General features: G+C 35.2%; 1 protein-coding gene across 1 annotated transcript; it reads left to right on the top strand.

Annotated features, from left to right (window-relative positions):
* Positions 1–4,533: 4,533 nt before the first annotated feature.
* On the top strand, positions 4,534–11,065 carry Smp_212010 (sterol response element binding protein cleavage-activating protein (fragment), putative; the record flags this gene model as incomplete). The annotated part of the gene is made up of 4 exons (XM_018791277.1): positions 4,534–4,687; positions 5,226–5,398; positions 7,502–7,838; positions 10,953–11,065. 4 exons carry the CDS (start codon positions 4,534–4,536, stop codon positions 11,063–11,065), a joined length of 777 nt encoding a protein of 258 aa, XP_018647351.1.
* Positions 11,066–12,720: the final 1,655 nt, after the last annotated feature.

The raw sequence follows: 12,720 nt of genomic DNA, 5'->3' as shown, positions 1-12,720 counted from the left end.
ATATCTGTTGACATCAGTAGCACACACCACAATATGATTCATTAAGTTATCTGAGTAACAATTCACTTTTCTACTCTCGGTTTGTAGAAACTCACCGTTTCGGAGTGAGATTTCTTATATTGTGAAACAATAGACGGGGCCTGATGGGTGCTGTTTAGGGTTCTTACCTTTTGTCTGATAAGTGTTCAACGTAATAATTACTATTCTGTTCTACTTATTTTCATACTATCTGGATTTTAAATACTCGTCTTTTTCATAACACTGTTGAATAAAATAAGCATTAATGGATAACATTTTCTCTAAACTCTTTGTGAGAGCTTGATATTCTCATAATCAGATGTTTTGCTGAACAAGGTCTCACTTTTAAGCTGTAAAACACTTCCAAATTTTCCAGTTCATGATTAGTCTGATGTTTCATTGTTAGATAATAATAATCATGAGTTTTCTCCCTCTGCTATAGGGTCCTGATAAACCCGCTTGATTGTGGTAAATCATGTATTTGTGTTTGCTTTATTGCAGTTTACTGGCAAGTTTAATAGAATGAATTCAATGTTTATTAGGATGTGTTGGTAGGACAGGTTTTATCAAAGGATATTTCAGGCAAAATAACGTTGGAGACCTCTAGTTGGTCCATTTTCGACCAATCAGCGCTAGCGGATGAACTAGAAAGACTAGAATATTCCTGTGTAAAGTTTCGGATGTACACTGAAGCTTTGTTGCTTTAACTTCTTATTTTGACTTGGAATATATTTATGTTCTGTCCAAGTCGCGTTTTAATTTGGGAAGCATTCAAGTAACGTGATGTTCAAGTGTACTATAGAGTATAAGGGGGGTACTCTAGGCTGAATAAAAAGACTTAACAGGTTGTTAAAACAAACTTGAATTACTTTGAAGACCATATCCATTAAAGTCGTATCCGTCTACCGTACTGTTTTTCCGTCCAATTTTAGACATAAAATGCTCTGCATACTATTAACAGATGGTCAAAATAAGAATAGGTTTATTTATTCTATCAGACTTTTACTTGAGTAATCCGTTCATTATATTTTAGGTTTCTAAATTACATTGTTTTGAGATCGGAAGAGCGGCGTGTAGGGGAAGGGGGTAGATCTCGGGAAATGGTCAAATCAAAATGGGGTTTAGCTTTAAGCGCTTGTGTTACTGTTGCTGCGTCACTATTTATGTCTATTGGTCTGTGTGTAACAATCGGTCTTGTTATGCCAACACTTAACGGAAGGTAAGATACATTGCAGTTTATTTAAACTTTTGTATGATTTAAATAGACTTCTACTGAAGTAAGTTTAGAATATCGAAAATTGTCGATTAAAGTGGATTTGTCTGTTTTTGTTTTAATTTACATGTAAACATGAAAATGTATAATTTCTAGTTTCCAGTTATTCAATTTGCTATGTTGATTCCTGTACTTCGGGATCATCCCATTTTACTGTTAATGTTGATACTAGGTACAGTAAAATTGCATAAAAACAAATGAGGTTTATAATTTCATAGTCATGGTACAATCCTGTACGTAACAGTATTGCTTAGAATATTGATATCTAACATAATTGAACTATAATGCGTCGTAACATTCGAAATTCTTTAGTTGAATCCATGAGTCAATTGAAGCTAGGTCACCATGAAAAACCTACAAGCACTGGACAGCAGTGTCGTCCTAGTGTGGGACTCCTCATCAGTGTTCATCCACGACCTCGCCCCGCGAGATTCGAACCCAGGACCTATCAGTCTCTCTTGCGAGTGTTTAACCTCTAAACCACTGAACCGGCATCCAACGGTGTTAATGTCTAACTCCAACCAATCCACGAGATTGAGCAACCGTCCACTATTGTCTCCAGTGAGTAACTGCCTCACAAAAGATCCGGTTGAACTCCACTGGTCACGGCTTACCGCAAGAACTCCAGGAAATCTATCTTGCAGCCAGTCACTAGTGAGCACATGGCAATCATGTATGCGTACTGCTGAGGAGTCCTACAGTAGGATGAAACTGCCGTTCAGTGCTTCCAGCTTTTCCATGGTGGTCTAGCTTTAATTAGCTCATGAATTCAACTATAAAATTACTAAAATCTCCACAAAATCACCTTCTGAACATATTTATCTGTTTGGTGGTTATTAATATTCTCTGTTGCTATATCATGGAGTATTTGTTTAATAGTTAAACATCTGCTATATTATGGAGTATTTGTTTAATAGTTAAGCCACTTGTCTTTCAAGCACTAAGTTACACTCTTCTCAAATCTATTCCATAACCTACTAATATCACTAGCCTTCACATAAAGGTGTGAAATGAATCCAAGTACCTGGTTACATCGTAACCAGGTATTACTTGATAAGAACAATATATTTCTATTTGACTGTCTCACTGTTTTGCTAATCATAAGATCAATCAACTTTTCCGTCATCTTTTACAAGATTGACGAAATTAATACCAAATATATATGAGATGTTTTTTTTTTCATATCGATTATTAACTTTTCCAAACTATACTTTGGCATTAAGAATTCCGTTAATTTTCTTGTTAGTCAGAAGTTAGAAAAAAACCGACATCATCATATGAATTATAACCTCAATGTATACAGTAATGTACAAACTATCACATCCTAACACTATCAAAATCAGCTGTAAAAAGATACAATTTGAATTTAGATTGTATACTTAAATATATTTCAAATATATCAAGGGCATGTTATTTTCCAAACCACAACTTAGTACTAAAGTGTTCGTATGTAAACGAATTTGTTTTCAAACAATGTAATGATTATCTCTGGTTCGAGTTTACAAACTCCCTCTCTATAAGGAGAGATGGACAGTAGCTAGCAATGGGATTCAGTATGTGCATTTCATCCCATTTGGACTCGTCATTTGAATGTACCTGCTTCCCAGAGTTGATGTCCACTCCGGGACTCAAACCCAATACTGTTCGCTCCAAACGCCATCGCGTTATCCACTTGGCTACTGAGTCCAAATAGCCCCTAGCTTGTGCAATGCAGTGAAGTTTAATTCATTCTTTATTGGTTGCTTGAATCTTCCAACTGACGTTTAGGACTCCAACTGATCAGTCTCTTATTAAAATATGTGTAACCCGTGTGGATTGCCTCGATATTACCTTAAATTACAATCGTTATAAGAAGAGATGAAGTCTCAAATAGGACGAAACGCACGTCCTGAATTTCACTGTTAGCCACCATCCATCTCTGCTTATAGTGCTTGTGACTTAATGCAATATCGAGGCAATCTCCACAGGATGCACACATACCAATAAGAAACTGATCAATTTTAGTCCTAAACGTCAATAGGAAGATTCAAACAACCAATATAAAAATGAAAATCCTCTGTTTATTTTTTCCTTCCCCCTCTCACTAGCTAGTTCTGAGAGTTGTTCACGCTTTACATAATTAATGATCTTTTACGCATTTGTTTTTTGTTTCTTCTCATACATACGTCGTAGTATGCTTGTTTCCAATAATATCTCATCTAAGGCTAGATTTATACATCAAGCTTCTGTTCAAGTCATTCCAATTTAAGTAATCTTAAATAATTTCACTTATTTCGTATTTATTTATTTAAACACATAAATATTGGCACAAAGAAGCACCAGATATATATGTGCGCACAAATCTCATTTGATTTGTGTGAGGGCTGAGATACTGCTCAGGTGCCCAAACTGAAGCAGGTGGTTTTCTTAGGGGACCACACTCACAGCCTTTGACCTAAAGGTCTGATCCACAAGGCAGTGCAGGAGCATCGTAAGGAGATGCAGTCCCATGATAGCCGATGACCAACGATTGATTCATATGCCATTTATTCCATCAGGATACTGAAGTCCATGTGCACCATTGGTTTGGAATCAGGGTTTTCCAACTCCCCTATGTGGACTTTCCGTGTCCACCAACCCGGTTAAACCGCCGGACATTCGCTTTCCATCCTCTCACTTTCGTAAACAACACCCCTGCCACGAGAAGGCAGTGAGTAGGACTTCGCTGACAGAGGCTATATACGCGTGGCCATGTGAGAGCATTTGGAGAGGGAGAATGGACTCTCCCCACTCTCGGCCGTACCAGAGCATTTGGGGGCACTTATTTCTAATGCTGGACATTTTCCATCTTTTTAAATTAGTTCGGTCAGTTTTGTATAAGCTATTTCTATAATTTGGTGAAATCATTACTATCGTAGTAGGCAAGTGGGGAAGACCAATTTACTATATAATACAAAATAACAGTGGTTTGGTAAAATATGATAACCATGCAATAAATACATAATTTACGCATCTTCCTTCAGTTGTCCTTTACAGGCTTCGTGAATTTTTTCAATTCTGTTGTTAATAAACTTCGTTTCTGTTTCCTTTCCTGTCCTCTTCAATTGAATCTTCTCAAATTTCTGTTGACATACATTCCACCTCCGATTAATCTACATACTACTTATATCTGTCAATATAAGTAGCATACACCATAATATGACTATTATGGGAAAAATGGAAAGTCTCTCTTTCTATGTGACAAATTATAGTCTATTAATTCTATGAATAATTATATTTTATTTTTTCTTTATATATTCTTTAGCGAGGTTTTCCCTTATTTAGTCGTTCTAATTGGGTTTGAAAATGTCATTGTTTTGACGAAGTCTGTAGTTGCAACACCAGTCGATCTTCCAGTGAAATATAGGATTGCCGAAGGTTAGTTCCATGTATTTTGTAAATGTTCATTGTATCGCATTCTTGAAATTGTCTGTATTTTCCTTACCGAACGAATTAACTAGAGTTAGAAACATAAACCGTTGAACGCCAACTTACCTAACTGGAGGTCCTAAGTTCATGATCACGAATACTTACTGGCGAGTATTCCCTTTGTAAGACGAAACAGCTATCCTGTGCTTTCTAGTTTTTAATAGTTATGTAACCTAAGTCACTCCATAGTGTAAAACTGTTAATTCGGTTTTTAAAGTTAAGAATCATCTAAAGCACACAATTATCGTCCTTTAAATGTTGCCTATCAGTTTCTCTGATTAACGTCAATCGAATAATTTTGTAGCGACTTCATTTTAGTGACTACGAATTCCAGCCTAATGAACTATGTAGGAAAAATTGTTACAATAAACCTTTGGCTTCTATAAATAATCAGCTAAATTTCCTAATATATTGTTATTAAATGATATAATGTGTGTTGCATTGGATTTATTCTATCATTATTATGATTGTTTTTAAATAAAAATAGGTCTAAGCAAAGAAAGTTGGTCACATACGAAACTGTACTTTACTGGATTATTGTTATTGGGTCTAGGATTTCTTACATTTCATCCTACAATGCAAGAATTTTGTTTATTTGCAGTCGTCGGCTTGACTACGGACTTTTTTTTACAATTATTCTTTTTTGTTACGATTCTTTCGGTGGATATTCGAATGGAAGTAAGTAAATGAAATAAGGTTAAGCATTTGAGCATTTTTTGAAATTGTTATGTAATTCGTATAATTTCATAAATTTTCCTCAAGAAGTACTAACTGTATTAATCCCAACCAACATCTAGTACATTATTAAACAATCGTTTTTCTTTAGAACTATCGTTAATTGTATTTGAGCTTCGGCAATGTTTGTTTAAACACAGATGACGATTCACTTGGCGCCGCTATCTTGAAACATCCACTTTACTGGCTGAGAAATATGTTACAAATGTCATGACAGAAGCTTCCACATCGTGCGGTATTTACCTATTCCGGGATTAGGTGGGTAATGGGAAGAGGTGGTCTGTTTATGATGTGGCACTGTAGTATGAAAGAAAACTCTTTAGGACTATTGTTGAAGTCCCGGAGATGGTAGAACTCATTGTCTTTAGAGATTAGGAAGTATGGCTCGCTATAGAAGCCAATGAAGATCGTACTATAGTTTTCTTTCACACCCTTCATAAAGATGTAATGAGCTTCTTTAACTGGAGAAATTCTTCCTGATCTCTTCTTTTTAGTTGATCTGTCTCTTTCGTTACACAGTAGTCTTATTCACTTATTTTTATTTACTTACTTATTCTGACTATACTTCTCGTCATTCCTCTGTCTCTTATAATTTCTTTTATTCGTGTGGTTGTCATGACTTGACGTAGCCGTCGCCCAATTGTTATGTCTTGATCAAGGTCGTCGCTAATCTGTTATGACCTTACGAATTAAACGAGGACGTCACTTGCGTGAATTATCCGCCTATAGAAATACGACCTCTACGACCTTCACACTGTGACAATGACGTTCGATTAGTATGAGTAATCTAGCGTCCTTATTGGCCCTTAATCCGCCTAGCCCGTCCACTTGAGTCCAGAACACCAATAGCAGCCTCGGCAATACGAATCGCTTATTTCAAGCATACTTTGTTTATATATCAAACAGACAGACCACACCACACCACAAAATAGAAAATAATGTTTGTACAAAACCAAGCTAAATGAGGCTGTAAGCGTGGGAGACAATAATCAATAAACTGAGTATAACATAGGAACAGTAAATCATATAATAATAATCAATAGGCCAAAATGAAGCTTGTAATAAGATGAATATAGAGATAGATAATCTAGTTACTGAATAGTTATACAATAGGAATATGCATAGAATAATAGTCCAATAATACATCCTGGGAATTACCCGTATTTATGTCTTCGCTACTATATAACAGTGGTGCGTATTTTAGTGCAGAGTTGTCCCAGTATTTATTTTTATTGAATAAATAAGACAAAACAATCATGTTGTATGACGTGATGATATAAGTTGTAAGTAAAAATGAAGCAGAGAATTGTTAATAAAATAAAATGGGAAACATTCGCAGTAGTTTTTTTCACCTTTTATGTGTTTTGCTTTACGTCCCACTGACGTTAAGGGGAGCTACAGCAGGTTGTTACACGGTCACTGATACTCAATCAAGTGAGTCATAAAATGTATCATGCACTTTTCGTAATTAGTTAGCAAACTATACATCCAATTTAAAGGGTTGGTCAGTTTGAATAACTAATCAGTGGGTTAAATGTTCTGAGTTCGACCCCTAGTGGGTTTATCTATGACCACTCTCGGCAAGGTCCATACTAGAAAATATTGGTGCCCGATGTCTCCTGGTTTCTAACGGTTGTCTAACTAAGATCAGTTTGTGATGTAATCTATAGCAGTTAATCGGAAAAACAGGTAACGCGGTTAATACAGATAATATGCATATTGTCCTACTTCTGTTTGATAATTTGTGCAAATATTGGATACTGGAAGTAAGAGTGAGAGTTCAGTAATATTCCTGGTCATTTAATATGCTTTTTATGTCTGAAAAACAATAACCCAAAAGTCTCTTATCTTAATATAGTCATCAGTTCAAGTATTTTTCAGTTGTCGTGAGTAACATTGCTATCTACACTTGGTTTGTTTATGGAACAGAACTGTCCCACTTAATTCTGCTGCTACTAAGAATTATAATAATTACGCATCTATTTCTCATCTTTTATATGTATTTCTGACACTTTTTCCACGTCCTAGCTCTCTGATCTTATGTTGGAATATCCAGTTCATTCATTTATGCAAGAACCTCAAATGATCCCACCATTTTATTCCTTTACTTCACCATTATCATCTCCAACTCCTTTATCATCATCTCTAGATATGATGATGAATGAATCATCGTGTAAAATTGAAAAACCCAGTTCATTGTTAACTGAAATGTCTAATAAAAGAGAAACTCAAATATCAAACAAATATTTGGCTTATATATTATCATTTATTTCAAATCTAAGCTTTATGTTGTTTAAGCCAGTTAAGGCTATTTTCCGACGTACAAGATTATCTTTTATGAAAGGGCACAGACGTAACGTGTCAGGTAAGTTTGCATGCTGTTTATCTATTAACCCAGTATAACTTTTCGGTTGATATTTTTGATGATGTTGTATATCTATTTGCAAAAAACTGTATTCTCTTGTTAATGTTTAGGACTTCAGTTGTTCAATCGCACTCGGCATATATATGTGCTAAATGAGTCTCATAGAATGAAACAAGCATCATGAATCCCACTGTTGGTTAATATCCAACTTTAATTAAAGTTGTTTAGATAGTTTATAAAATGACAGCTTTCCTTCTGACTACTAAGTAAAATACTGCATCCCTTCCAAAGAAATTATACAGTTATTTAAGAAGCAGTCTTTAGTAACCAACTATTAAGACAAGTGACTTTTGTACACTTATCATTAGTGATACATATTCGAAGTACACATTGATAAGCGTTTGTGAAATGTCCAACTTCATATGCCAATCAATCCACATTCACTGAAATGCACATTTTTATGAATATATGAATATAAATGCCAAAACCATGTTATCACTAGAATTAGCATTTTTGTTCATTGACACCCATCCTACTGCCTGAAACCATCTATTTCATGTGTGAACAATTGCTAGAAAAAAAATAGAGATACCTATCCCAATGAATGAAATAAAGGAGCTTCTGTTGAAATGTAATATGAATATCTACTTTATGTTTAACAATGAATTTTACAAACAAAAAGATGGAGTACCCCTAGGCCCGATTCTTGCTGATATTTTTCTGGCCAAACTGCAAAATGGACCGTTGAAAGACATCCTAAATAAGCTAGGTTATTGTTGTCAATACAGAGATGACACACGTCGTAGGGGCAAAAGTATCCACAAACAAAAATTGTTGAACTGTTTCGATAACGTCCACCCAGATATTAAATTCACCAGCGAAGAGGTGAACGACAATAGTAGAGCTGTTCTTGGTTTCCTACTTTCTAGAAGGACAGATGGTTCCATAAAACCAAATATATTTAGAAAGAATACATGGACTGGTCCGTATACCCATTTCCATAGCTTCAAACCTCTTCAGTACGAAATAAATTTGATTAAATGTCTTAGCTATGGAATTAAACCATTATGTTCTGAAGATCATGTAGATAGTGGAATAGATACAGTAAAGAACACATTACGAAATAACGGTTACCCAGATAATTTCGTCAGAAAATTCCTGTTAAAAGAAGAAGAAACTGTGACTTGGTCAGTAAAAAAAACCCTGCATCTGAAGCTGGACTTTTAAGGGGGCATAGCGGGTGACATTTTAACACATCTACTCGAAGGATCTGTTGAAAGGACATTTTACGCCGCCAAGTTATGTATAATTCTCTCAACTAAACCAGTACTTACACGGCAAATAAAGGATAGGTTGCCGATGATGGTCTCCTGCATGTGCGTATACCGATTCAACTGATCCTGTGGAGATAGTTACATAGGCCTTACTCAGAGGGCTTTATCCTTTCGTGTTCGTGAACATGTACCAGCGTGGTTGGGAAAAGGAGTCACTAAATCGATTAACAGTACCATTCTTTCTCACTTGGTAGATAGCGAACATCATAATAAAATACATGAAGCTTTCTCTGTTATATATCAAGTTCCAAAGAATCTACCTCAAGGAGTTAAATTACGGCTACTCCACATAACTAAAGCCATTTGGATCAACTCCAGGAAACCGAACTTATATGTCCAGAAGAGGTACATCCAGCCTCTATGTTTATCTTGGCTCACGACTAGATCACCGGGTGCCTAAACTGGGTATTATAAACTTCTTATCCCCCTCTCAATTCCTTATTTGTTTGTATTTTTATTACTCTTCACATCCGTATTTCCCAATTCACATGAACTTTTTTTTATCATGATTCCCTTGATAACACCCCTCTTATTATATATTGTATTCACACAATGATGTTATTATTATTGTTATTACTCTTATTATTATCATTATTACCTCGATAAACAGGATGAAATTCCTCTACTATGCATTTTATTCATACAATTTTTTTTTGTTATATTACTATTATACTGACTATTACTTGACACTACTACAAATCATCCTGACCTTTATTTAATGACCTTTCTAATTTACAAACAACACAATTTTGAAACATTTATATCCTAACAGATGTAAACGTTCACCATTTTTGACATATAACACTGTGAAATTCATTAATGCATGTTTTATTTTGGCCTTGATAAAATATAATTATGAAATTATAACTGTACAGCCTGATGATGAAGTTATTAAAAAGCAATTGTTCGCTCAAATATGTGTATTATGGAAAATAAAAAAGTTAGTATAGTTTTATGACGCCCCCGAACACCCTGGTACGGCCGAGAGTGGGAACAGTCCAATCTCCCTCTTGAAATGCTCTCACATGGCCACGCGTATACAGCCTCTGCCAGGGAAGTCCTACTCACTGCCTTCTCGTGACGGGAGTGTTATTTACGAAATTGAGAAGACGAAAAGCGAATGTCCGGCGCTTTAACCGGGTCGGTGGACACGGTGAGTCCACCTAAGGGAGTTGGAAAACCCTGATTCCAAACCAATGGTGCACACGGGCTCCAGTATCCTGATGGAACAAATGGCGTATGAACCAATTATTGGTCGCCGTCTACCATAGGACTGCATCTCCTTACGATGCTCCTGCACTGCCTTGTGGATCAGACCTTTAGGTCAAAGGCTGTGAGTGTGGTCCCCTAAGAAAACCACCTGCTTCAGTTTGGGCACCTGAGCAGTATCTCAGCCCTCACACAAATCAAATGAGATTTGTGCGCACATATATATCTGGTGCTTCTTTGTACCAATATTTATGTGTTTAAATAAAATAAATAACAGTTCTATGAGAAATATTGTGTTTTGACTAGTCCACTTCGTGTTAGGTTCAAGTTCATTATTCATTAATTACAGTTGACCGTCAGTTTTGAGTGTTGGCAATAAAATATTTCGCTCTACAATTTTCACCAAAACTTTCGCAAACGCTTTTTAACTCATTTTTATATTCATTTCATTACTGTAGTAGTTATGTGATAAATATAAACAGAAGTAATAACTTATTTGTTATTATTCTTGTCTAACCTCCATGTATATACAAATTTCTCTTGATTTTCTTCCGATAAGCTGCACAAACAGCTGCATACTTAGCTTCTGATGGCCAGACATCACAAAATGTTCCAAGACGTCTACGCGTTCTTCGTTGTTGGGCAAAATCTCGGCTTATACAACGTGTTCTTCTGGTACGTTGAACTAGTGAATATGTAAAACAGTTTTTTTCATGGTAATCTTACTATAATATACTGTGTGAATTGAAGACTCCTCCGAAACTGTCAGAACAATAGTTTCATATTGCAGTGAACGAAGTCTTGGTGAGGATAACCAATCTATTGTTTGATGAAAAATTACAGAGTGCTTTGGTAAAATATAATAACCATACATTAAATACATAATTTGTACATCTTCCTTCAGTTGTCCTTCAAAGGCTTCATAATTTCAATTCTGTTGTTATTACAATTACTTTTTGTTTCCCTTTCTGTCCTCTTCAATTGAATCTCCTAATCTTCTGTTGACATGCATTCCACTTCCGATTAGTGTTATATACTACTTATATCTGTAAATATAAGTAGCATACACCACAGTATGATTGGGATTGTTGTAGCAAATATCTAGTCATGAGTCTCCATAATGCTTTGGTGTGGTTGCGAGTTTCCTGTGTGGGGGAAATTAAATGAATGTAAGCGAGAGTAATGCCTGTCTTGTTTTTTATTCATCTTGTTTAACGATGAGAATGATAACCTTCTGGAATTGTTACGTGCTTAACGTTTCAAAGTTATTCTAGTAAAATAATTTCATAATTCACGTAGTTTAAATGGTTGTGTAAATTATATATATATATATATCTTTTGCCTAGTGTTAGCTGAATTTTTGATTTGTTGAGTAGAGTATTTTTTCAGTTCCCACGATTTTAAACATTAATCTTGATGCTAACTTGTTTTATAACTATGTTGTGATGTTTTTTGCCAATCTAGTGGGTCACACAGTGTCCATACTGTACTCGTTTACTTGCTTTGAGTGACTTATCCTATGAATAGATATATAAATAAATAAGTTCGGTATTTGTTGTGTTTACAAACAAGTGATCGGTTCAGTTAATCAGCAGTTTGATTACATTTAGAGTAATGAGTACAGAGGGTTTACAATGCCTGTCAATGTCACAGTGATTATTATAATCTCAGTGTCAACTAACAGGCGACATTAAGCAGTGTATCTACGACCAGTGTGTTTTTTTGGGTGACACATTGGTAACCGTTAATCACTGACAAATATTTATATTCACACCACTATATTTTTATTGCTGGATTAATTCTTAAATTGTCCATCAACTAAATGTGTTGTTTGATGTCGTAAATTGATTTCGCACATGGATTTTCGATCAATTGATTGATTGTTGATCGCTTAACTTCTCGAAGAGAATTTACGTTGTTTCAGAAGTGATACATGTATCCTCACAATTCGATTTCAGGTAGTTATTTTTCATATAGCGTAATAGTAATATGAATCTAGTCATTTAAAGCTTAAATAAGTCAATGGTCATTTCCATATGACATTGGGAAATAATGTCTCTGTTAACCTAAGAGAATGTTATAGGAAAACAATAGTTTGAAGTCTTGATTCTTAAGATACCTAGTAATTTTATCCGAGTTGTAGTCGTTCCTTTTTTTTGTAGAAGTTCATTTGCAGCGTTAATTGGAATTTTCCATTTATTCCCTCTGTTTATTGGCGTAGCATTCATATTCATATTTTATCTTTTTCCATTCAGCTTTATGCACACTGTATTGTCATGGGTTTTTAAATCATGAAATGATCTCAGCTAAATCATCATTAAAAACTTGGAAGTATTAGA

This window comes from Schistosoma mansoni (assembly GCF_000237925.1).
Source record: "Schistosoma mansoni, WGS project CABG00000000 data, supercontig 0237, strain Puerto Rico, whole genome shotgun sequence".
Taxonomy (NCBI): Eukaryota; Metazoa; Platyhelminthes; class Trematoda; order Strigeidida; family Schistosomatidae; genus Schistosoma; species Schistosoma mansoni.
Note: the sequence above shows the minus strand (reverse complement) of the source record. Positions and strands in the feature narration are given on the sequence as shown.